The sequence below is a fragment of the Dipodomys spectabilis genome, unplaced genomic scaffold (assembly GCF_019054845.1).
Source record: "Dipodomys spectabilis isolate Male_0828 unplaced genomic scaffold, ASM1905484v1 ptg000297l, whole genome shotgun sequence".
Taxonomy (NCBI): domain Eukaryota; kingdom Metazoa; phylum Chordata; class Mammalia; order Rodentia; family Heteromyidae; genus Dipodomys; species Dipodomys spectabilis.
The window spans coordinates 17,768,719-17,796,304 of NW_024870974.1; the positions used below are offsets into that span (position 1 = coordinate 17,768,719).

Sequence of the window (27,586 nt, forward strand, 5' to 3'; positions counted from 1 at the left end):
CTGTGGTGTGTAACAATTGTGGCTTAGTAAGTGAAGGTGTCCCCTTCCACACTAATGACTCACATAGCAGCAAAGATAAGGGCATGGAAGAAAGAGGTGCCTGGCACCAGCCACTCCCAGATCTTCTTCTTAAGTAAGGGGGAAACTAGAATGAGCTTATTGGGGTTCAGTGTTGTGATTTTAAAATAAAAGCTTTTCAAAACAAAAGCAGGTAATCAGCAAGGAGGCTATTGGGATTTTTTTTTTTAAAGCACATTTGATGTGTGGGCGAAAATAAGTATTTCAGTAGCAGTTGTTAAAAGTTCATTTATGTTTGTGAAATGTAAGTTTTTAAAATATTGAGCATTCTCCAAAACCTTATGTTTCTTAGATTTAGTGTTCTTCGCTTCATATGAGAGGGTAGATGTGTGTATCTCAGCGATTATTTATTCTAATGATCTAACGTGGCTGTTTTCCAAGCTGTGAAGAGAAGATGGAATCCTTACAAGAAATTCTCAAATCCCGTGAGCCCCAAACACTGCCCTGGATGGAACAAACAGTGTGGTTATTGTATGGCTGCTATTTACAGTTTTCTTTTTAAAATCCCCTCTTCTGACACTTATCAATGTTGTACATGCCGAATGCAATTAAAAACAGAAATACAATATAGACTGGCAAGATTATCTGTAATTCAACTACTATAGGCACCACTGTGAGGATACTAACCCAACAGGAATGCTAATTTATACTAGGCAGAACTTAAGTAAGGATAAATACAAGCAAGATGCAGTTGTATGTGGTTTGAGTATTCTGAGTAACTTAACCTGCACCAACCCTGTAATGTCTGACCTTTGTCATTACTGCCAAACCAATGAGGAGACTGAGAAAGCATGGTGATACAGGCCTGATACAAAATGTCTGTCATTATGTTATCTATATAATATGGGAATCTCACCTGGTGGTCATGAAGCCACCATCCTGTTCTTTGGCTCTTCCTGCCAGTGCTCCTTATTTAAAACTTGCTCAGGAGTGGCCTGGCCTTCTTTAACCCCATTTAAAGCTGGAACATCTGCAGCCTTGCCCAGTCTGTCATTTCCTCCCACTGCTCATGGCTGTCCAAAGCTCTTGACCTCTGTGTTGTCTCTGCAGGAGGGACTGCACGAGGATGTGGACTTGGTCTTTCTTCTTTCTTTAAGTGCCTACAACAGTGAGAGCCCTTCAATAAATAGCTTAGTTCCTCTCTTCTTCCTCCATACCAACGTGCACAGAGCCGTGTAAGAGGGTGTTCACTGAAGGTTCTGTTGTATAGCCCTCCCTCCATGTTGTCACTCCTCTCTGTCCGACACGGGTGTGTGAATGGATTCCGTGTGGACAGAAGCCCTCCACCTCCACTCTCCACCTGGGACTCTGATTTCCTGATGAGGGGATTAAAGGCAGTTTTATTTTCTTGTTATTCTGAGAAGTGTGATGAACTCCGTCCTGCCTGGGGTATTCTGAAGAATCCACACAGATTTTGTCATCACTCATAGTGGATCCATCCACTACTACCTTGTTTCTTAATTGCTGTATATGTGAAAATGACAGGTTTGCATAGGGTAATGCCTGGCAAAGATTTACTGCTGCTTTCTAAGGGCTCCACTCTGTGGGGAAAAAGCCTTGCGTGGGTTTTTGTTTTGTTTTGTTTTTGTTTTTTGGTTTTTATGTTGTTACTTTAAACCCTCCCAGTGGTCACCAAAGCAAACAGGAACCTTTGTTGGTTTTTTTTACAATCTCTAGTTGGTCCTTAATCCTAGTAGATTTGGAACTGGAAATGTTCATAGCTTCCTTGTGTTTTCCTAAGAGATATTGTCTTCATAAATGGAAATGTTAGCAAATTTCTGCTTTATACTGTTTACTGTTTTGGCATCTATATAAAACCCCAAGCACTACCTTTGTTCATAACAAATCTCTTTCTGTCAACAGTGTTTCTTTGGTTACCAGGAGCAAAAATGATCAGTTCGAGTAGTTTTCCAGCTCATCAATATTAAAATTGTTCCGGAGAGGGTAAAATATTTTAATACATACACTTACACAGAAACTTTAACCAAAATTAGCGTAGATATGCTCCTGTAAAAGCAAGAAAATATTTTAAGTATCATATAATTAACGGAACCAAAAAGAATCTTTTTTCACATTCTATCCAGATTTGTTAAAAAATGAGTAATGGCTGTATGTCATAATACACTATCTTTAATTTGAGACTGAAACCCAATTTGGATGCACTCGGTCACATTAGGCTGCTCTGTTTATCTTTTGTGCCTATCTGTAACTTAAAAGACAGTCTTCCTGGGAGCCAGTAGCTCATGCTTATAATCCTAGCTACTCAGGAGGCTGAGAGCTGAGGATTCCAATTCACAGCCAGCTTAGGCAGACAATCTGAGAGATTCTTCATGTCCACTTAGCAGAAAAAAAATCCGGAAGTGGAAGTATGACTTAAGTGGTAGAGCGCCCAGTCTTGAATGAAAAAACGAAAACAAATGTGAAGCCCTGCGTTCAGGTCTGAGTGCTATTTTGGAAAGAGATCATCAGTTCCACCTCTTTTGTGATCTGAAGAGAGGAACAGCCTGCCAAGGTTTCACCAGCCATGGCTGAGTTGGAGCTGGAGCCCACGTCTTCTTACAAAGTTTCAGTTTCCATCTTTGACCTCTACAAGTTTGGCTTTACAGTTAGGGCATCAACTCCTCCTACATAGAAATTTAGCAAATGTTGAGGTAGAATTATAGTCTCCAAATCGCTAGATATACATCGCACTTCTGAGCATACGCTCTGTGTCTATGAAATGCACACAGTGTCTGTGCCAACAGCCTCCTTCCCTTCCTCCCTCTTCCCTTGGGAAATATGTCCGTGTATCCCTTCAGACTGAATGCATATTACCTTCCAGCCACAGCCATCTTTCAGATTCAAAGGTCCATGCCCAACTTATCAGTAGAGTCTAGAGTTTTCTGAACCCATTCACCTTTTATGGCCTGGGTCTTGTCTGTTGTGTTAATAATGCATGTGTTTGTACAATAGCTGCCTGAGCTTTGTGAGAATAGACTGTGCTTTTCCCTCCCTCCCTCTGTGCAGCAGAACTAAATGAACCATACAGGAATTGAACCTATAACCTTGGCCTCATTAATTTACCTTCTGTAAAATTGCCTTCTGTAAATTTGTGTTCTGCTGTAATGAGACAATGAGTGTGATTTCATTCATTCAGTAAATAGTCCCAACATTGGGCAAGTGGCAGAGCACATGCCGCAGACAAGGCTTCTGCCCCCGGGGGTTCGGAGCTGTGTACAGGTCACTGCAGCAAGGGCAGCACTGGCGTCCGCTCAAGGAGAGGGGCTCCCAAAATGCCGAGAGGTTGGGAGAAGGGCGCACAGCAGGACTCTTTAAGGGTGATGGGGTTTCCGGAACTGGACGGGAAGGGACAGGTGTTCACTCATGGAGGTGTTTACTAGTTACACCTGAAGTCTCTGAACGTGAGGCTCATACAGTCAGAACTCTTCTGAAGTACAGTCAGAAATGATGTGAGCTTGCAAAGCTGAGCAGATGGGATTGGTTGGCCGAAGAGAGAGTGCAGTACTTCCCTTACCAGTAATTTTTCCTGCTGGGGGTTCAGTTACCTGTGGCATGAAGAGATAAAATGGAAAATTGTAAAACTAAGCAACCCATATGTTGTTTTAAAGAAAAAAAAAAAAGTTTGCTATTCTGAGTAGCATGATGAACTCCATCCTGCCTTGGGCGTCCATGAGTCCATCTCTCCAGCATATACATAGTATTCGCTACACTCCTGTCCATGGCATTGTAGCTAATTCCTTTATCAGGTCATCTGCCATGTTATCTCAGTGCTGTGTTCAGGTATTTTACTTAGTAATGTCCCCAAAGCACAAGAAAAAGAAGATGCAAATGAGGCACCAGGCACAAAGCATGGCAGCTCTAGCAGGTATATGATAAATTTGCTCTCCATGGAGGGCCTTGGATGACAGAAGTCCATCAGACTGGAGCCTTACTATCAGATGGCAGGGCCCTTCTAGAACACCTTCTAGGGCCCTTCTGGCAAAGAGAAGTTTGCTTATGAAGCTAATGGAGGAGGTTATGAAGAGGACGGACAGCCAGAAGTAGGAACAGGGTTAGGACAGAGAAGGTGGAGCTGTAAAGGTTTGGAGAGGCTTTCACAAGCACGTCCTTCAAAGCTGAGTGAGTAGAGTGCTGAGTGAGGAAGAACCTGGCCAGAGGTAGAATTACTGGGAGGAGCCTGAGGGAAAAGGGAGGCAGGCAGGCTGAGGAGGAGCGCAGTGCATGGGTAGAGACACAGACAGGCAATCCGTGTCCTGCCGTTGAAAGATGTCAGTTAACACGAGGGATGAGGAGCTGATGTTGTTGGAATGTAACACATTTATGGTTTTAATCTGGATTCCACAACACATCTGCTTTATGCTAGACTTTCTCGGACGTCTCAGTTTGATCCGGCTCTGTAGTTGCTACTCTCAGACAGTTAAACACAAACCACATCGCTGTAGCAGGGCCTTGGTCCTGAGGGCCTTGTAGGCTCCTCGTGAATGTCACCATGTCTGTTGACTCCTGTGCTCAGGTGTCTACTAGGTAATGTGTTAGTCCACCGTCTATCACAGTAGCAACATATGTGAGACTCCACTTAAAAGAAGAAAATGGTAGATTTGTGTTCACAGTGTGAATCAGAGCAAGAGTTCATGGCAGAGGAAGACTGATCATCTCTTGGTGGCTAGGAAACAGAGAGAGAGAAAAAGGGACTGGGACAGGAAGAGGAGGAGGAAGAAGAGGAAGAGGAGGAAGAGGAGGAGGAGGAGGAGGAGGAGGGGTCTTAATATCCCCTTGAAGGGTACATCCCGGGGACCTGAGTTCCTCCCCTGAGGCTCTACCTCCAAAGGCTTTGATCACCTCTGAGTAGAGCTACCAGTTGTGAATCAAACCTTCAATTCATGGGCTTTGGTAGCAGGCTCCAAAGCAGAACAAATGCTGCACCAGGCACTGGGGCATACACACAAGGAGCACAGCTGAACACCTGGCCTGTGCTGAGTTTACTCTCTTATATCCATGAGAAACAATAATCAGACTGAAGAAGATAGGCTGTGCGCACTGCTGATAGTTTTTCTGTATCTAGGTAAAGAGCGGTCTGCGAGCCAGCAGGAGGGCTCTAATGTGGGATGAGGCCTGGTGTGTTTGACGGCCACCAAGGAGCTCAATGGTGCACAAGAGAAGAAGGCAAGGACAGAGGTTGGGGAAGACCCAGAGGCCCAACTCTAAGCCTGAGGGAAAACCCTTGGATGGTTATGAGCCACAGGAATGAGTGACGGAAGGTCACTCTGGCTAGAGTGATGAGAGGGAAGATCAGCTAGGAGGCCTCTGCAGAGTTCCGTGGAGGAGGCGTTGACAGCTTGGACAAGCCGTGGTCCCAGAGGGGATGGTGAGGGTGACCCAAAACGGAGTGTCTGTAAAGGGGGACTGAGGACAGCCTGGCAGGTGGAGTATGCCCCGTAAGAGAAGAGTAGGAGATGAGTCCAGGGATTTTAGCCTATGCACCAAGAAAGAGTTGCTGGATTTGTTTTCAATGCTGCTGTAACAGGTCAGCATACTCTGAATGACTCAAACGACAGGAATTCATTATCTCATAATTTTCAAAACTAGAAGTACAAGATCACCATCAAGGTGCTGGCTGGGTTAGTTACTCCTGAGGTCCGAGCTGGAAAATCCTCCCCTCTGCTGCTGTTTTGGAAATTCTTTGGCCTCTAGGTGCATTCCTCCCCCCCACGTCCCCCCAGTCTCTGCCCTATCCAAACATGGCGATCTCCTTTTGTGGGTTCATGGGTTCGGGTCTCCCCTTTAGAACAAGATGCCAGTCACACACCACACTCTGGTATGACCTTGTTGAATGCATGGTCAAGCTCTAGTCTCAAGTACGATCACGTTATGAGGCACATAGGGGTTAGGACTGCAGCCCCCGAGTTTGGGGGGACACAGTTCAATCCCTACTAGTTACCATTAACTGATGAAGAGGCCAGAAAGATCAGCAGACATGCATGAAGTTCTGGGACTTGATGACATTGAGGTATTAGACACCTAGATGGAGGTATCATGTAAGCTGAAGAAGCAGTCTGGAGCTCTGGAGTGGAGATAAACATCAAGATGGCCCCCAATATTGGTGATCCTTAAAAACCGAGAAACTCAGTGAGATCACCCAGAAGGTGAGTCTGGGTCAGAAATGGGTAGAGTTCCAAAGATAGAAACTAAGAGACCTGGGAAGTATGGGAACAAGACCAAGGCCCACAGGAAAGAAAAAAACATTCAATAAAACCCCACATGTGCAGGTTGGTGTGAGAGGGCAATTGCATCCAAATGGTGATTTGTTGTGGTATTCTAAATGTTTACACGTTCGTGGTGTTTCTCCATGAAGTGTGCAGCGAGCTGGCTAGAGCTTGGATCAAGCTTTCCTGGCTGGTATGAGCAGAAGCCTCTGGGACTGGAATGGAATGTTTTGAATGCCATAAAGAAGTCAAAGGGCACTAATAAAAGTCATAAAGAGCACTTTTCTCAGGAGGAGAAACAGTTTGGAGAACATTGTTTCAGCCTCGATTTAAGAAGTCAGTTTCTAGGAAGGCAGTCGGTCATGGCACAATGCCCTGAGCCACTCAGTACCTCGGTGACAGGGAGCTCAACCATGTAAACTAGTTTTAAATAGTATTATGTTTTTATCTTACATGTTATATACATGTGTATATATGTATAGATTTAAATGTGATTGTACCATGTTATCTGTAGCATCACCACTTTGACCCCTGGCTGTGGTTCCCTTGAGTCTTTTTGTCCACCCCAAGGCAGAAGCATGGATGAGGGAAGGTAGAGACAGCCCTTCCTGAAGTTTTCTGAACATGTCCATCTCACTTTTTTTCCTCTTTCTTCTGCTTTTTTCTTTGTCTACCTGCTGCACTGGAGCAAATGTCTTCTGGCCCCTGTAATCCTGTTCTTCCTAGGATGGAGACTGAATCATAGAGTACCACCCCATCACCAAGCACCATTGCAAGTTCCCTGAGGCTTTGTGTCCCTGGGAACTTTGGGGCCGAGACCAAACTTTGAAGTACTTATATTTTCTTTGTACCTTGTACGGGACCTATGGGGTTGTCACTGGACCGGGAGCTGCTGCTTTGCCTGCTCAGTACACTCTGACACTGAACTGTGCATGATTCCTTGTTAGAAACACAGCATTTTACACGGAATATGCTACTAACACGATGATGCATGAAATAGTGGGCGGAGGTTTTTTTGAAGGGGGATGTAAACAGATGGTTGCTTAAAAGGTTACTTGTGTCCCTCCCACAAAAATAAGATTCCCAGAGCCCTTTAGTTTCTCACCTTAAAAGGAACCCATGATAGATAGTTACTGTAAACATTTGGTGTAAGTTTTTGATGGCTTCCTTTTCAATAAGGAAGTAAACTGAGCTATCTTAAGCATATAAAGAAAGTATAGACGGTACCGTGGAGAAATGAGCTTGGAGGAAGAGTAAGATTGCTAACAGTAAGGCAAGAAATCATTCTTTCAAATTAGTGCCTTGTTTTGGAAGGGGGAGCTTAAATAATAAAACCAGTTGTGGCACTACAGACATCTCTAATCTGAGTGTGAGCGGGGAGGGTTCTATCCCACTGTACCGGCTCCGAGAAGCCCCAGCAGGAGGGCAGCCGATGTCACCCTGAACTGCGTTTCGATGATGGAGTTGCTTTCTGATTTGGTCGACTTTCTCAGAAGCCGGTGGAGCAAGTGGGCGCCATGTTAGCCTGTGATCTTCCTTCTCACCCCGCAGTACCGGGGCCAGGCTCTCCTTCAGAGCACTCACACACAAACCTGAGGCTTAACCTTCATTTCCCAAGTCACACAGTGTTAGCACATCATATTGTAGGACAGGGACTCTGGGGTTGATTTTGAGCTGAGCCGAACAGCCTAGTTGATGTGCAGAACAGTGTGGTGATGTGAATCTTCATTTCTCCCACCAGCTCTACTTTACGAAGTGTTTCTACCGGATCCTCGAGACCTTCCAAAATCTGTCTGGTGTGTGGGGACGAGGCATCGGGATGCCACTACGGGGTCGTCACCTGCGGCAGCTGCAAGGTCTTCTTCAAGAGGGCCGTGGAAGGTAAATGTTCATGTGGGTGTTGCTTTATTTCCTCCTCCCGCGGCCTCCACTCACACAGTGGGTGTGATAGCATCATTGGAAATGCCTCAAAAATGTTTTCCATTGATGTAATCTCTTAGTAATGAATACTAATAATGCTTTAGCTGCAAAAAGAAAAAATACCTGGATATTTTTCCACGGAGCCATATTTAATGGTCACGGTTTGGAAATGACAGAAGCAAAAGTTTCAGCTATTTTGCTTGCTTTGTCTCTGTTAAATTTTTTTTTTCAGTGAGACTTAGAAAAAAAATAACAGTGCGATTGTCACTTTAATTTGTATGTTCTAAAATGGCAATTTTTTAGGAGACAGACCCAGAACTTATCATCTCTGCCTTTTTTCATGACTCTGTATAAATCTTTCTGTTTGTGCAAACTAGAGCATTAATACTGTATTGGGTTCCAGTCTATAGTTAAATTGTGTTTGATCATTTTATCTATCAACGATTCAGACTCCTGGCCCCATGTAACTTGGTTTCCAAACAAGTACATGAAATGAATATTTTTTTGTCAGTAGTGGGGCTTGAACTTGGGATCTGAACATGTCCTTCAGCTCTTCAGCTCAAGGAGAATGCTTTACCACTTGAGTCTCAGCACCAAGAGTCTCATGGACTTTCCTGCCTGGGCTGGCTTTGAACTGTGATCCTCAGATCTCAGCCTCCTAGGATTATAGGCGTGAGCCACCAGCACCCGGACATGCAATGAAAATTTTGAGACTTACTATGTACATTTAGGCTAGCTTCTACTTCTGTCTAAGTAAGCGTCCTTCTTAACTGTGCTTAACTATGCTTTTTGCCTTCTCTTACTTCCTTTGCTTGAGAGTAATTGTTCAACATCAGATGTAAGCCAGGTGGTTTATTGAATGTGGAGAGTTTTTGCTCTTAGTGGAATTATTATTGTAAGCCAGCTGTGGAGGGACAGGTATCTCAGGAAAATCCTGCCCTATCTGTTGGTCTTTTCATGCGCACTGGGTCATAAAAATGGAAATAGTGAAGCCTTAGGAGACACCATTGGACATCCTTAGTGTGTGTGTATGCATGTGTGTGCCTTGTATAGCTGTATGTAGTGCACATGCGTGTATGTCCATGTATTTAAATTTGCTGAGTTTATTCCTTGATCTATTATGATCTTTGAGCTCCTTCTTAGATTATAATAGCAGACAATTCCCAGCGATGGAGGGTGGAGTTTGCGGAGATGAGGGAAGTTAACGAATGCTTAAAAGAGCTCACAACACCAAGACAAGGAGACACAGCCAGCAGGCACACAGGATGACCAGCCCAGCAACCTGAGCTGCCTAGGGCCTTATTCTCCTAAGTTGGTTATTCTGAAGCATGCAGTACTTGCTCAGTGGTGGCTTTGGGGAGACTATTCATTATTTTTTAAATTTTTGTATAAATCATATTCTTTGTTTTGCTTAATGGATATATATGTGTGTACTTCTTTTCTTCTTCAACATTTAATGTAGAAACAGAACTCTTTTCCAGACTACCTCATTTGCCAAAAATGTCAGTTCATAGCCATATTCTTGCATCTTGTATGTGGAAGTTGATAGTTTTTGTTTTAAATTTGAATCATTTATTTGCCTTTTTTTTTTTTTTTTCTTTGGGTCCGGTCATGGGGCCTGAACTCTGAGCCTGGGTGCTGTCCCTCAGCTCTTCAGCTCAAGGCTAGCGCTCTACCACTTGAGCCACAGCACCACTTCCGGCTTTTTTCTTTTTGCTTATGTGGTGCTGAGGAATCGAACCCAGGGCCTCTGGCATACAAGGCATGCGCTCTACCACTGAGCCACCTTCCCAGCCCCTGTTTCAGGACTTTTTTTGCCTTAAAAATAATAAAAGGAATGAGAACATAATATTTTGAATTCAATTTCTCCCTGGTGGCACAAGTTGTTCTGGCTTTAGGGTCAGAAGACAAATTTCACTCCCTGACCACACTCACTAGGTGTAAGGTTGAGGTAGGTCACTGAGCTGAGCTATGTCCACCGTTTCTTTGTAAATAAAATAAATAAAGAAGTGTTGCCTTTCTTCACATGGCTGGGGAAAGTTACATGCAAGTGTGGCATAGGTGCACCTTTCATAAATTTTAGTGTGGCACCAAATATTGGGTCATTGTTACCCTCTGAGAAGAAGTGCTCAAATTCCCTGTCACCTCTAGGGACAGAGGTGACATAAACGACACTGCCCTGGGACGCCTCAGATCTCAGTCCTATTATGGTTTTCTTCATTAGAAGTCCATGTTTCCTACTAGAACTGCCCCTTCGAGATGGTAGATCCTTCTATAATTGCGCTTTCTCAAAGGAATAGAAAGCCCTGGATGGGCTTTTCTGTGCCCACTGGACTGCTGAGATTCCCTCATGATGAGCCTCTTCCTCCTTCAGGGACTCTCGCCCAGCTGGCACGGTACTCAGAGAGCCACCAGCTAGACTTGTAACTCCTCTGCTACCTCTGCAACACAGGGTCCCTCCTCCATGATCTACCAAGATCACAGATGTTGTCACCATCAAATAAACATTTGGATGAACCTAGGAATGTACCTCTGTGGCCTAAGAGAGACAAGGTGAAAGCAGTTTATTACGTTGGAGAACTACCCCGGCAATTTATACAGGCCTTGTGACATCTAATCTGTAATTTCTCATTCTTGCCTGAGATTGCACTCACTCTGTCTTGCCCCAACTGTAAAATGCTGTTACTTCATCGCCTGGATATATTTCATGTGGTGATCTCTCAATGAGCAGAGCTGACTAGGTTCAGCATCCTATTTTATAACCTAATTTCCTTTTTAGAAATCTGGTGTATGAGCAGTGTCTGGAAGATACAGCTACCACAAATCACTGAATCGTCGCAAGGTTGTAAAAGAGCTAGCGAGTTCATTATCGTGTAACAGCAACTGGATTTATATTTTTGTAAGCAGACAGGTTAGGCTGTAGACACCCCGTCTTGGTAAGGTCAGCTACATCTCATCATGTCGGTTTTGACTCTCAGACAGACATTTCCCATGAAGCCGGATAATTAGAAGCGCAGTTCTTGAAATGAGAGTGCTGTGAGGAGATCGTTGGAAATCCAGGCACGTGTAGAATCCCAGCTATGCAGGAGGCAGAGATTGGGAGGATCACAGTCTGAAGCCAGCCCAGGGGAGAATGGTTAGGGACACTTCTGTCTGAAATAAGCCAGCTGTAGTAGCTCATGCTTGTAATTTCACCTATTTGGAGGAATACATAGGAAGACTGTGTCCCAAGGCCAGCCTGGTTAAAAACATGAGTATTCAAAACATAACTAAAGTAATATATGTATGTCTATATATGTGCGCATAAACAGACACACATACATAGGTATATAAATTATAAATGTGTGTACAATTTATATGTACATATATGTAATTTCAGATTACTCTCAGGTTTTCAACTATGCAATATTGTGGTAAAAACCAAGCCCTTGAACATGTACCTCACTCATGTGACATGACCAACAGTCTTTCTTTATTAATTGGTTATCCTGTGGGGGGAAAAAGTTTCAAGTACGGTTTTTTAATATTCTTTGAATGAACACATCCAGAGAAAAGAGTCTCTCTGTGTTTTGAACCTGTGCCATCCCTGTGTACACAGTGGGCGCTGGCTCTTGGACAAGAGGGAAGATCAGGGAAGACGTGAGTGGGCAGGGTACAGGACAGGAGACGGCCAAAAGAGAGAGCAGCAATGTCATGGAAACGAGGTAGATCAGGCTGGAGTTTATATGCTAACTCAAATACAGCTAGCCATGTCAAACTAAGGCATTGATAGAGCGAGGAAATGACAATATCTGTTACCAGGGGCGTCCAGTTAGTAATGCAAACTCTGGTCTCTAGTGGTCCCAGATTCTGGGTCTGAACGTCTTTCAAGTTCATTGTCACCTCACAGTGCCCCCTACGCAGGCAGCAGAGAAGCAGGGACAACCTTGCAGTTTTCTCATGAAACGTTTGAAAGATTGCATTATCGAGGTGTGCCCTTCTCTCAAAGTTAAAAGTCGGGTAACCTGATTCTTTCTAATGATTTACTATAAGAGCTTAAATAAATATCTACCCAGTTGGTCATATCTATAATTTTTTAAGAACACTTTTCTTCCTTGAGTAAACATATGGCAAATGTCTGCCTGATTTTTGATATCCCTTCCATCGGTTGCTATGGAAACACACAGAGCCATGACATCTAGGTCACTCTGGAAAGTGCAGAAAGACTTCTATAAGCATTGACCCCACACACACTGCATCCAGAAGATTTGACTTGGCAGTGCTGAGAGGTGGTGTGGACAGGATGTCTCCATGGGGCACCACTAGGAATTTCAAGAGGTGAGGTTTTAAAGTGAGGCTGGATTAGTGGATTGGGAGCAGGACCTGGACTCCAGGAGCCTGAGCTCACTCTGAGGTAAGACAGCATCCTGGGAGGCCTTCCCACGGTCCATGGGAAGCTCAGTCCTGCACTGAGGATCTGGCTGTGGCCAGGTGTGTTTCCTGAGATGGAGGACAGATGATGACCGTTCTCTACCCTTTCAGCAAGAGATGACCCAGGAGAGAACCTAACCAGTGCGCTGACACTCACAGCCCAGTGCTGGGAGAAAGAAGTCAAGAGGGAGGGGGGGAATTATTCCTCAAGAGTTGCTCTGGTGCCCTTTGAGCACAAGTGCAGGAATTGTCAGGTACCAGTAGCTCTCACCTGTAACCCTAGCTGCTCGGAAGGCTGAGATCTAAGGATCCCAAAGCCAGCCTGGGCAGGGGAAGCCCATGAGATTGTGATCACTACTTAACCACCAAAACCTGGAAGAGGAGCTGTGGCTCAAGAGGTGGAGCACCAGACTTTAGTGTAAATAGTGAGATAGCACCCAGGCCCTGAATTTAAGCCCCAGTACAAACTCATACACACACACACACACACACACACACACGCACACACACACACACACACACACACACACACACACACACACACACACACACACACACACACACACACACATTGTTCCCACAGAGTAGTAATAGCTTAGGATCATGGGAGGAAAGATTCATTTACTCTCCAAAATTTATTCAGTCCCCATTGAAATGTTAGACATTCTACTAAGCACGTGCAGGGTCATCTCCGGCTAGCAACAAGTGAACAAAATAGGTGGTGAGCTGTCTCCTGAACTTGCCGTAAAGAGTAGATGAGTAGTTCAGCATAATACATGAGTTAGTTACCTAATACATGAAGTATCTACAGCTCCTATAGAACAAAAAAATGATATACCTAAGGTAAAGGGACAGAGCAACATGTGGTTTAGGATGAGTTTGAGTCATCTGTGGGATGTTCATGTGTGTCCTACAGGAAGTGGAGTGAGGGATCTGGAGCTGGGGGAGTAAGGCAAGGTTAAAAGTCAAGATCTGGGATGTGAGCCAGGCACTGATGGCTCACATCTGTAATCTCAGCTACTCAGGAGGCTGAGGATCATGGTTCAGAGCCAGCCCAGGCAGGAATGTTGGTGAGACTCTAATCTCCAATTCAGCACCCGAAAACCGAAAGTGTTGCTGTGGCTCAAAGTGGTAGAGTGCTAACTTTGAGCAAAAAGAGCTCAGGGATAGTTCCCAGGCCCTGATGAGTTCAAGCCCCACAACCAACCAGTAAAACAGATCTGGGACTTACCATTTATGAATGAAGAGGTAATTGCTCCAGACATACATCCTTAGAGTGAATGAGCCAAGGACAGGACCTCAGAGGACAGGAACACAGGAGATAGTGTGTGTACGTGGCAGGTGTATGTTTAATTTTCCTCTCATTCATCCTTTGAGTTATAACAAAAAAGGTTAGGTTATTTGGTATCTGATGACTCAGGGCTTTACCAGATTTCAACCATGGTTGGCCCTGGGAAATTTTCAATCTTATGTTTATATTTCTTTATTCATCATCATGCTTTGATTGTTAACCAGATCCAGACTCCCAAACCAAGTATGCTGTGGAGAGGATTTGACTTGCACAACACGTAGAGGCCATACCCAGCCTGTCCCGGCTACTCAGGAAAGATTCGTTGTGTGTTTGAGAGCTAATCTTTAGGTTCACCCAGGTTCCTGGGTCCATGCCACTTACTGGTTTCTCTGTAGTGGAAAATGCTTCGGAGCAATCTATTAGAAAATGACTTGACATAGGGATGTGTGAGCCAGAGTAAATTAGTGTTATTCAAAGAGCGCTTCTTGTAGTTTACAATTTTTAAATCAAGGTGCACTTCATGTGGTAAATTTGAAAAGTAGAAATCCAGGAGCACAGAAAGTAATTTTCAAGGTTATTCCCCGTGGTTATGTGTTTGTTTACAACCCATCATGTATTGGAATAACATCCAAGCAACTCACGGATTTCCATAGGTTCAAATGAAATTTCAAGCAGTAAAACAACAACAACAACAAAGAGGAGCAGGGGCAGAGGAAAAGACAGAAACATAGAGCCAGAAATGGGGAGTGTCTGAGAAGAACGTTTGCCCTGAGGTCTTTGTAAAGGTTGACTCAGAACTTTCTAGAAGTTAACCCAAAGACAATGGTGTCATCAGACCCAACATGTTCTTAAAGAGTAGCAGTCATCAATCTAGACTCTCAAGCTAGTCAGGAAGCCAAAATCCCAAGAATCATTCACAGTTCAGGGCTAATCTGACAGAGTTAGCAAGACCCTATCTCAGCTAATAAGCCAAGCATGATATTGGGCTCTGTAATCCAAACTATACAGGAGGTATAGGTAGGAGTATTGCCAGGCAAAGCTAATCAAGGCAAAAAAAAAATGGAGATCCTACCCTGAAAAATAACCCAAAGCTAAATGGCCTAATGGTGTGACTTAAGCACAAGTACAAGGCCCTAGGTTCAAACCTCAGTACTGCTGGCAGGGCAGAGGGAAGGGGAAATTAGTAAGGAATTGTTTGTTAAGCAATTTAGGCTTTAATATGCCTGCTTTTCCCATCTGACTTGGAACCTGAGATTCCCATGGCCAATAATAGAATATTTTGCTTTGTGTTGAAGCAAGTATTGAGAACTGCTTTGATTTCTTGAGCATTCACTGATAGGTACCAGTGTTCCATGTTTTTTAATTATTATTATTATTATTACTACTATTACTTTTGGTCGGTTGTGGGGCTTGAACTCTGGGCCTGGGCACTGCCCCTGAGCTCTTCAGCTCAAGGCGCGTGCACTACCACTTGAGCCACAGCACCACTTCCAAACAAGACTTCTTTTTTTTTTTTTTTTGCTCAGGCATGGGGCTTAAACTCTGGGCCTGGACTCTGACATGTTTTTATTTCTTCTTTGTGACAGCCTGTTGTGTCCATTGGTGGTTCTGGGATCGAACCTATGGTGTCATTCTTCCTGAGCAGGTTGCTCTACCACTGAGCCCAGCCCCACCCTCCAGCCTTGGAGATTATGAGTTAGGTGTGGGCCTGCTCTAGATGGACCAGGCTTTGACCAAACTGAGGGTATCCTCAGGCTCCGTGGTGCTGTTCCTAGCACCTCCACAAGCTCCCCTCCCTTCTCATCCTTCTCCCCTTCTGGGGCTCGCCCTGGTGTGGCATTGCTGTCAGTTCAGCGGCTTTCCTCCCAGGTTGTGATCATTCTGTAGAATACCAGCCCGCATACAGTGCTGGAGTTAACCACAGCACCAGCACAACAACTGGCAACCACTCTTGGGTATGTTTCCCAGTTGCCAGACATGACGCAGGCGTTAAACATCCAAAGATTCAGTCGCATTCGGCTTTGTTCCAGGAAAGCCATTCTCCTGATGACGCTTTGAGCCCGATAGGCTAAGTCTCATTTTTATCACACATAAGAAACGAAATGCAGGAAGCTAACATTTTAAAATAAAGCTTTAGATGAATATCAAGATGGTAAAGAGGTACTTCAGGATAGTCAGGGTAATTTTTTTCCTTAAATATGAAGTTCATTTCTGAAGAAAAAAATAGAGATTACCCAATTTTTTTCCCATTAAGCAACAGAAATTCAAATTATAGTTTCAACTTGGAATGACTTGGAATTAATTATTTAGAGTATATAGCAAGATAACTATTAAATTACAATGTGCTCTTCCTAAGTATTCTAAAGCCAAGAGGTGTTGCTCTACTTTTTTGATAGGTAAAAATAGTTGGGCTGTGATATAATTCTGAGAGGCAGGCTAGCATATGTGTTAGGTACATACAGAATATCTGGGTTTTATGGGGTTCAAACCCCAGCTCTGCCACTTCCTTCCCACTGGGTGACCTCAGACAGCCTACGGATTGATATCTCCTCTGCCTCAGTGGGTTGATTTCTAACATGCAGATAGACCAGCCTCCCTGTTTCATAAGGTGGGCAACTCCTTAGCAGGAGTGAGAAATGAACCTTTAGCTTTCCAGATAAAGACCTTTAGTCTCACACCCCTAACAAGTCTTTATTGTCTTTAAATCACTGACATTTGATTTTACAACTCTGTGAAATACGTTATTTACTCATCAGTTAGTAAAAGCAAGAAATAACACAAAAGATGAGACAATATAAATTTAGAAGGGCATCCATCAATTAGAGGTTGAGTGTGATGGTACATACCTGTAATTTCAGCAACTAGGGAGGTGGAGGCCAACCCAAGTAGTCAGGGAAACCCTAGTGCCCAAAACCACAAAAAAAAAAAAAAAAAAAAAAAAAAAAAAAAAAAAAGAGCTAGGGGTATGTCTTAAATGCAGAGTCCTTACCTAGCATATGTAGGGTCTTGGGGTTCAAGGCCTAGTTTTGGGGGGCAGGCGAGGAAAGCACATAGAGCAAGTAGGAGAAGTAGAAGACAGGCTAAGGATGTTAGGTTTTCCTTAGATATGAATTCATACTATGGACTACACTGTAAATATAATACAGGTGCGTTAAAGTATTCATTGTTTCAGTGGACTATAGACTTTGCAGGTTGCGGGAGAGGGCAATTCTTCCTCCTTCCTCTGAAGTCCTTCCTGCTGTCCATCTTCTTCAGTTCAGAAGATGGATGAAAACTGTTGAGCTTGAAGGTTCGCACTACTCTTACAGAGTGCTGGTAATTTGCAGTCCGTGTGCTACCGGGCAGTTCCAACCTTTCCTGTGAGATGCTGTAGACTAAGGGTATCACCCCCAGTTTATAAAGAAATATGTGGATGGCACCACCCACTCCGAGACTGAGCAAATAATTGTAAGTCTGCTTCTTCTTTAAACAAAAGGAAACACATCTTAAAAGTATCTGCCCTGCTCATCTCAGAGTTACAAAGCTAAAAGTTAGAACTTCTATGTTTAAGCCACTTCGAAAACAATACAAGTTAGCTTTTTGAATCTGTAAAAACATGTTTCCCTTCTCTAGAATTCAATCAGTTTTCAATAAAATATGAACTACTTAAACTGCAGCTGCTTTATGTACAATGTTAAATATTTGCTGTGGAGGACAAGAATTTTTTACTTGTATTATAGAGGTGATAGACAGAGGGGTTACAGTTACATAAGTCTGGTAATGAGTATGTTTCTTTTTGTCACCTCTTGCTTAATTTTCTCCCAAGTTTTCCCCCTCAGGCCCCCACCCTCACAAATTTGTAGTTCATTTTCAACATAGTGTCTAGTGAATATCACTGCTGCATTTGTTCACCCTTTGTCCCACCATTACTGTGCTCCCCAAGATAGATAAACTTACATACAAGACAAAAGGTTCAGAAATCAAAAACAATGACAAGGAGAAAAACATAAAAAGAAAAATACCAACACAACAAAACCCCTTGTTTCCCTTTCTTGGCATTCATTTCGATAAACATCATTTTCTATGATCATTGTTAACGATAAATCATAGAGGATTCATGCTCTTTCTAGATCTTAAACAATTTAGAAGATCCCAACTACATCCGACTTCCCTCTTTTTTATCTTTAATTAACTGTCCAAGATTTCTAAAATACATTGCACTCCCCCACCCCACCTCCAGTCCTGCCAAATGGCTTCAATGGAAAACCAGGGCAAGATTCGTCTTGGTGGATTGCTTTTATTTAGCTTTCCTTAGTCTGTAGAGACAGACTGAGGAAAGAATGATGGGATTAAAAAACTAAAACAAAAAACAAACTCCTATTTTGTTTGTTTTTTTAAGTTCCGTGTAGCTTGTGGCACATCTGGTTCAGATTTTTTTTACTTGAGTTGCTGTCATTGACAGTGTTTAAAATTCAATATATTTTTGTTGCATCTTGAAAACACTAAAATAGCTGACTTTATCTAATTTAACCAGCATGTCAAGGCAGAGAGCTGTACAAGTGGCTCAGGGCCAATCTCACCCCAACATAAAAGCCGAGTCCAGAACATGGAGGATTAAACCAGAAGTCAGTGCTGAGACTGTAAAGAGAAGGAAAGTATCATCCCAGTACCATTTGATGGGAGATGGGATGAGACACCCACCCATGAGCCCGTGGCACAGGGCATATCCCTGAAGAGAGGAGTCTGTACTCAAGTCTAGCACCATCTGTGGTGTTCCTGCCATACCACCTGTCTGGTGCTGTAGTCCTTACCATGAACTAAGAGGTACAAGGATCTCAGATGCCACATTTGGCTTGAAGTGAGGGTATTTGTTTAATCGTCTCCTGTATTGGAACCATTTCCTGTAAACCAACATACTTCTATTGAGCCTTAGGAATGAACGCTGGCTACTTCCCGTCAGCAAGGAAGTACAATTCCTGGTGAAATCACATTGGCCCAAGAAAGACTTCTTTTCTTTCCACACAATTTCTCACTACTGAATGCAGCTCACTAGGCAGAAAATTGGGTGTTCAGAGGCTGATAACTATTTTCTTTATCAGGCTGCGTTGTAATTTATAGCAGGGATGCCACAGGGAAGAGATGTGAACAAAAAAGAAATTCTTTTAATAGAAAAAATTAACTTCTACCAACCTGTGAGCACATTCTCTGTAAAACAAACGAGCAAGTTATTGCATTTGAAAAATTACTTGAAATATCAAGTGTATTTTATTTCCTATACTGAAAAGCCCATCAGAAATGGAACATGATTATGTTTCTTCACTTATGTAGAAAAAAAGAGTAGAATTTACTTTCTCTTTACTGAAAGATAGTCTGTATTAACGATGCCTTTTTTCTTCTTTGTTACAACTATCCAGTATGATTGAAATTATGTTTAAAAAGGGATAATAAATAATAAATAGTAATAAAGTAATAAAAAGAACATTAATAGACACTAATAAAACAATGGTTTTAAAAGAAGAGTAGATTAAGAGATGCAGAAATAGCATTAAGTGCTTCTTTATATTTCTGTAAATTGTTATCTTTTAAATTTTTTTAAATTAAAAAACACGCTTTAGGATTTCTTTGAAGATTCTCAGTTGCTCAGTGGATTCAAGAAGAATGTGATTTCATTAAGTGAAGGCCCAAAGAAACATAGGTCCCATGGTTTCCCTTATTTGCAATAATTAGTATATGTCTGGGACAAGAAGAAAAGGTCAAAAGTTATGTACATATGACCAGATAAAGATGATGTTAAGTGAAATGAACTCCAAGATAGGGACACAAGTGTTTTTTTGTTTCTTGCTATTGTTTCTAATGCATTTATAAGATACCATGTGATTTTGTTGTTGCTTTGTATGTCCCTCCCCCACGGTATAATCTCTGTTTTCACTGTACTTGATGTTGGTCTAATTTGGGGAGGGGAAGGAAAAAAACAAAATGTTTAAATAGGGATACAGGTTGACCCATTGTAACAATGAGATGCACAAGACGCTATGTTGAAAAGCGAACTTTACAATTTGGGGGGTGGGGGGTAGTTGTGGAGGTGGGAGGGAAGGGATGATAGGAGAAAAACAAAGGAGGAGGTAACAATGCTTGATAGGAAATGTACTCATTACCTTGCTCATGTAACTGTAACCCCTCTGTATTTTTACAATAAAAAAAATTAGAAAATGAATGTGATTTCAGATACCTGTGGATGTAGTATTTTCACTAGCTATATATTTTTAAATACTTAACTCTTTTCAAATCATCTTTTATAGTCACTGAAATATATTTACAAGTTAAGTAGAAACATTTGTTAGCATTTGTAGTTTTTTTTTCTTCAATGACTGCACCCATTTAGATGGTTTGGAGTTTGTTGTTGTTGATGATGATGATGATGTTGTTGTTGTTGCTTTAGGAGAAGCAATTAGTAAAGGCAGGAACACACAGGGAAATGTGTAGCCAAGGTGCAGTTATGCTGAGACCAATGTTGGCTTTGTTGTTTTGTTGGCACTGGGTTTTGTAGTCAAGACCCTGCATTTGTTCAGCTTTCTTGTTTGACTGGGTCTCTACAACCTGAGCCATGCCTCCAGTTCTACATTTTTTTGCTAGTTAATATGGCAATGGAGTCTCTAGGACTTTCCTTCCCAGACTGGCTTTGAACTATGATCCTCCAGATCTCAGCCTCCTGAGTATCCAGGATTGCAGGTATGGACCACCAGTACTCAGTCACTCTTAGTTTGGAAAGGATAGGAACTGCCTAATATTTCAAAACCTAAGTACTGCATTCCCTTCTCTTGCTTCCAAAAGCATTTTCAATAAAGGACACTGTGATCTTAGGCCTGCATGAGAAGAATTTTGGTAAAATTTTGTTTCAGGTTAGAATTGAAATGACTCTTTTTAGAAAAATTACAGTTTAGGACTTTTGCACCGTGCCCACACCTAGTCTCATGCAGCGATGCTTGTCTAGAAAATAATATCACAGCTTTTAATGTCATTCATCACCCTATTTGATAATAAAATGGAGCCATTTGAACAATTGGAAAGCTGCTTGCGCTAGGCCTACATACAATTTCATTTCTTTTCCCTCACCAGGGTTCAAAGCTGCCCCTTACTGGTTTCAAATACACACTTTATATTTAGTGTGGGGGGTAGGGGCTGGGTGGTGATGGAGTCTGTCACACAAAATCATTGTTCCTTGGACATTTTATATACCATTCCATCAAAGAAATGCCTAGAGCTCTTTGATATTATGGACTGTATGTCCAGTCTGACAAAGGCTAGGAACACTGAGAATAGCCATCATTTCTTTAATGGCCATAATGTATTAGGTACTTAGCATACATCGTCTCCAATCACCCAAGCACCGTGATGAGCTTGGTATCACCTGATCTTAATTTAGAGTTGAGAGTCAGGGAGAGGACCAAGGACCCACGGACATGTGACATAATTGAAATAAGACAAGAGAATTTGGACACAGACTCTTAATGACCGAAAAACCTGGCAATGGAAGTATAGCACAAGTGGTAGAGTGCCAGCCCTGAATGAAAAAAGCCAAGCGAGAGTAAGAGAGCCCTGAGTTCAGGCTCCAGTATCGGCATCCACAGGAAAAAGTGTGTTTGTAAGGAGACTCCCCGGGCATCCAGGTACGGCTGAGCTCAGACCTGGTGGGCTTGCACGTGGCTAGAGCCACACAGCACACTCCCACAGTCTGATATAGGGTAACAGAGTCTATGTATCTGTGTGTGCGGTTCACACTGGTCGATACTTGCAGTTAAGTGACTGGAGTGAGACTGGATAGGTAGAAACTGATGAAAACATGACTTCAAGGTCTTGTTTTTCGTGGAAACGTATTCCCTAAATGTATATAAATGGTATCCCGTCACAGCTATGTATTTTACTTAAATGAAAAAAGGCTAGTGGTATGAAGGAAACTTGTCACCTAATACGGTAACGTTCTTACAACCAGGATTTGAACTTAGGGTCTTGAGCTTGTTCAGCTTTGCTTGCTAGGCTGGTACTCTACTACTGGAGCCACACCTTCAGCCCAGCTTCTTGCTGGTTATTTTGGAGGTAGTGTCTCTCCCCAGCTGGCTTCCAACTGTGGTTGTCCAGATCTCAGCCTTCTGAGAAGCCAGGATTAGAGGGCACCTTTTCCTGCCTATTGGCAAGTATGATTTTTGACTTGACATTTTGTCAAGTTATTTAATGTGGGAAACAAAATATATGAAGTTTATCATACTAGCACTTCATTCATATACCTCAGCTTCTTGTACCTGAGGACTTTTTACTTTATAATAGGCTTTTAAACTTCTCATGATAAAAGACAGTTGATTTGGTGATAAATCTGAGTTGGGTAAGCAGTTTTTTAATAAGTAGTCTATTCCCTAGCTTGTACAAGAAAATGTTTTCTCTAAAGCTTTAGAAACACAGGACGAGGAAGTTAGAACATTGTCCTTTAGGCAATGTAGAGAATTACATGAAAGTAAGTTTGTGCTGTGAGGTTTGCTGTTCTTGTCCAGGTAATTCAAGTCCCATAGGAGCAACATAAATATATGTGTGGCAGATTTCTCCTCTAGGTTGCACACTCTATTGGACAGACAGTGGCTTTCAGAGAACACTGGGCATCTGTACACATCCTTATGTGTATAACACTGGCTGAGTTCCTCTGTCGAGGGTTAATGAGGAATTCAGCTTTAACAAGGGAAGTGAGATGCTTTCTAATGGTGGCCTTGGTTCACATTACCACCAATGGCATATTTGAAGACCTTTGCTCTAGCCCCACCACCATCAGGCAACACTTTATCTTAGGCTGATTTGATAAGTGTATATCATGGTTGCTTTAAAAAAGTGGCGGATAGATTACACATAGAGTAGAATTTACCATTCAATGGCATTAAGTTCAGGTATCAGGCCTCTGCTTCCCAAAGGGAAAGGAGAGTCTACTCATTGCATGTTTATCTCCACCACCTAGATGAGAGACAACTGGTCAACCTAAAGGAAAATAAAGGAGAGGTGGATTGACTCAGTTACTCACAAGTGGGTACCTGAGCAGCAGATCTGCTTTACACGGCCTCCTGGTAGTCAAGACAGGCAGATATAAGCCTTGTTCACAGGCTTTAGTCCTACATAATTGGAGTGAATAGGATAATGTGTTGGAAAGCCAGACCTCAAGGTATAGAGCAGGCAGGGCTAAGAGCTGCCCCTCTCCCTTTTCAATACAGTGTCTTTCACTGTGCCGGGGCCTCTCCCAAAGGTCTGAGCCATCCCACCCCAGCCCCGATCCCTGCTGTTGGATTCCTTCATCCTGGCTCATCATCCTGGAGTGTCTCAGCGATCGTTGGAGAGGTGGCAGTTTCTGGGAAGATCACTAGACTCCTGTGTTCCTAGCACTTGAAGTTGGCCCTGGCAAGTTCATCCTCCCTATACACTTCTTCCTGCTGGACCTGTATGAAAGCAGCAAGCCAGTCTGCCTTTCATTCCTACAAGGAACCCAGAACCTAGTCATTGCAGGTAAACTGACACATGAATGAGTCTTAAGCCCAGATACCTGTTTCTTCAGAAGTCATGTGTAAATTCCAGGCAATTGTTAAATAGCTGTCTTGTATCCAATCTTAGAGGATGTAATATTTTAAAATTGAACAATGGGAGAAAACGGAAACTTCTTATCTTTTGAATTGGGTCCCTGTAGTGCCTTGTAATTCAACATCTAATGATAGTCTTTTGATACAATTTATATCTATAACTATTTTTAAGTCACTCTCCCACTTTCTGATATCTTACTCCAGTTTTATTTCTTTGTCAGGCAAAATGACATTTTGTGTTGCTGCTGTGACCCATGTTAGTCAATTTGTCCATTTTTTTGCATTCCTACAGATGGCACTGAAAAGCTCGAGTCATTTTCTGCTTATAGTATCCATCCAATTGTACATTTCAACTGAGGAAAAACATTATTTTGGCTTTGGAAAACAAGCAGCAAAGATTAATTCAAATGTCATTTCCATCTGTGATTTCACAGAATTTCCTGGGTTTTTTTTTTGAAGATGAATACTTTTGCAAGTAGAGTTTCCAATTGTGCATAAAATTATGAAATAATATTAATCATCTTAGAAGTGGCAAGTCAGGAAAAAGGAAGATTTTTGATGGTTTGCTCAAATAGTTTGGATTTAGTCTTCAGGGCTTTCTGACTTTCTCCTTGTTATCTTTTCTATCAATGAAGTAAGTTGTCAGAACTAGTATTTAGCCTGGTATCATCTTGATTTAAATATTTAGATGTATTTAAATACATAAATTAGTAGGTTTGGGATTTAATTCAGAAATAATTTAACTTGTTTCTTGAGAAAGAAATTAACAAGGCTACCATCCACCTATTACCATTGTTTTATGCCATGTATTTTAATCTGTAATTTATGTTTTAGATGTAAATCATTCTGGCTTCTCTGTAAAAAATTTTAAAAGCAATTTAAAAAAATTCCCATTTCGTTTTGGGGCAGTACTCCAAACTTAAAATTATTGGAGCGCTGCAGAATGTAAATTCATTTAGTTGGACTAATAAGTTCATAAAATCGTGCCATACTTCATGATAATCTTCTTCCCAAAGTAGAAAATCCTTCTGCTTTATAAGTTCCAGCTGTTTTTAATTTTTGAGTTAGAGTTGGGTTTTAACATTCATGGACTTAAGTGCTGCTGAGAAATTTAATTATATTTGTAGTGTAAGGAGACCTTAAAGGAAATGGAAATCTTTAAATTCTGAGTAAATTATATGAGTTATTTTGGGAAGCACCTCCAGCTTCCCTGCTTTTCTCTTCAGGAGTATGCACACTGCTGTTGGCATTTTGTAGTGATAATGGTTTTGGAAGGAAAGGTTTCCTAGTCTTCTTTGGATTAAATTTTTGTCCCAAAATTTGAGTTTGACTATTGTCATAATTTCCATATTCTCATCTATATAATTCTCATATATATGATATTATATTACATGATATATATGATATTAACATGTAATACACTGTATAATATATGTGATAAATAATATACATATTATGTAGTATATATTTTATAGTATCAATACACTAATAATTATATGCAGTAATACAGTAATAAATAGCATATGCTATATACCTATATAATATTACATATACAGTGATATACCATTATAGTATAAATTACACAGTATATACAATATTATATGTATAAATCTATACTATGTAAGATTTTATATAATATGCTATACTACCTTATAGTATACATGATATATAATATAATACATAATATTTAATATATACCATATAACATCATATAATATATAAACCCCATGGTACTATATATTATATGCTACACAATATGTGTATTTGGCATACCAATATTATTTCAGTGTTGTTTATTACCATTCATAGTTGAATAACGCTTACTCTGAAGGAAGATAAGTTTGTCAAGAACACAAAGGTACAATAATCTCAGTTCAAGGATGAGATTGTAAAGGAGATTCATTTTAGCTTTCTTAGCAGAAAGTAGATACAGATAGTAAAAAAAGTTTCATGAGATATTTAACACCTGATTATAAAAAGATGATCTGCCCAATGAAGTCCAGCATAAGTGTTCTGAACTCACTAAAGGGAGCCTAGACTGGGCTATGTAATGTTCCTTAAATTAGGTGCATGTCAGACTTAAAGTATATTCAACTTTCAATGCATGTGTTAGGATACAACCCCATTGCAAATCATGGAGTATCTACAAAATGGAATACTATTCAATAATGAACAAGAGTGAACTACTGACACATACAACAAGAGGGATGAATTTTGAAACTTTGAGTGAAAAAAGTCAAACATCCTGAAATACTTCCTGTAGGTGTTCATTTATGTTAACTTCTAGCAAAGCAAAACTCAAACTATAATGACTAAAACAAGAACAATGGATGCCTAACAGAAGATTCTGTCACAATGAAAATATTCTGTTCTTTGATTTGGATTTATGTGTTTATCCAAACTTGTTGAATTGTACAGTAAATTCTACCTCAGTTAAACGAAGGGCCTAGCATGAGCATAATGCCTGGTATTAAATAAGCTCTGGGTGCAAGTTGGGAGTATTAAACACACATCTATGTAAAGCTTTTAGTAACTCTTCTGCAGTAGATGCCAGGAGGATTTTTTATTGTGTAGTCATTTCCATTGAAATATGTTTCTGAAAAAAACATAAAGGCTTATATTTTCTCTAAAGTTTTATTAATATATTGTTATGGGTCATAGACATCTAAAAATGTCTACTGTTAAGTAATTTCTCTGTAAAGCTAAGACATGTATGAGTAACCGATAAAATCCTTGTCAAAGGGCAAAAGCAATCCAGCGAGTCATACAGCGGGAAGCAGGTGCCTGGGAGAGAGGGCCTGGGCTCACAGTCCAGGCGCCTGTGGCATTCATCTCTTTAAAAGAGTGCATTTGCTAAGAAAAAGCATTTGCCTCTGTCATTTTTTTCCTTAAGAGACTTGTTTTTTTTTTCTGCAATTGAGTAGATTTGTTTCTAGTATGGAAGAGATACTGACATTTTTCTTTTCAAAAGAGCTCTAATTACTTCAGAATTAGTCCCATTTTAATATTCACCAATTCTGTATGGTTCATTAGGAGATGATGGGAATTAATATTTTCTAAATGAATATTTGCACCAATTTCAGCAGAGAAAAATTAAGCGACAGAATCCATAACATTGCTATGTAAACAAGATTCTAGAGATGAGGGTATTTTTGTTTTTCTGCCTTGTTGTTTTAAAAAAATGGATCATATTGGCAAATATAAATGCATAGTTCCTGATATGGTGGTAGGTAATTTTTTGTTTTATGAACTCACATAGCATTTTTAGGCTACCATTCAGCAGAAGGAACTCTGTCCAGTGAGCAAACTCAACTTGTTTGCCACACTTCACCAAGAACCACATAGATTTGGTGCTAGGGTTCTCTGGAATTTTCTGTCATCTAGGGTAACTTGCAGAATGGAGAAAGTGAAATCCAGTCAGATGAGGAGGCCTCTGGGAGAACAGAAATAACAGATGGCTCTGTCTCCGTAGCTTCTAGGCCACCCAGAGAAGATTGGAGCAGATTGGAGATTCACATTACCTTCATATCTTTGTTGAAGGCCTAATCCCTCAGGATTGAGTTCCTAGGACTAAGTTCCTCTTTTTTCCTGAGCTATGCCTCGTGTCAGCAGAAAGTAAGAGGCAGGGCTCCGAGGCAGAGTATTTGCTTGGCAAGTGCAAAATCTTGAGTTCAAATGCTATTATCACCCCCCCTCCAAAAAAAAAAAAAGAAAACATAAAAAGCAAAGCTGCTTGAATAAACTGCAAAAAAAAAAAAGGTTCTGGAATTCCAACTCTAGAACTTTATTCTGCATATAACTTTCCTGACCCAGGAGGGAAAACATATGTTAATTTATTCCATTTGCTCAAACCATATTGTGTGCAGGATCTCTTTTGCTCTCATGGGAATCATATAAATTATCATTATTGTATATACATCACACACACACACACACACACACACACACACACACACACACACACACACACACACACACGTTTGCAGTGATGGAATTGTGCTCTCCAACTGAGTTAAAATCCTGACCCAAGTATCGTGTTTTGTGTGTACCCGTACTGGGGCGTGAACTCAGGGCCTCATTCTCTTGCCTTGCTTATTTGG

At 41.4% G+C, this 27,586-nt stretch overlaps 1 protein-coding gene across 1 annotated transcript in view; it reads left to right on the forward strand.

The window, feature by feature from the left end:
* Nr3c2 (nuclear receptor subfamily 3 group C member 2) overlaps positions 1 to 27,586 on the forward strand; it is a 237,436-nt gene that overhangs the window by 116,892 nt on the left and 92,958 nt on the right. The window contains exon 3 of the mRNA XM_042701897.1: positions 8,023 to 8,162. Within this exon, the coding sequence (XP_042557831.1) occupies positions 8,023 to 8,162 (140 nt within the window). The remainder of the gene's footprint in view (positions 1 to 8,022; positions 8,163 to 27,586) is intronic.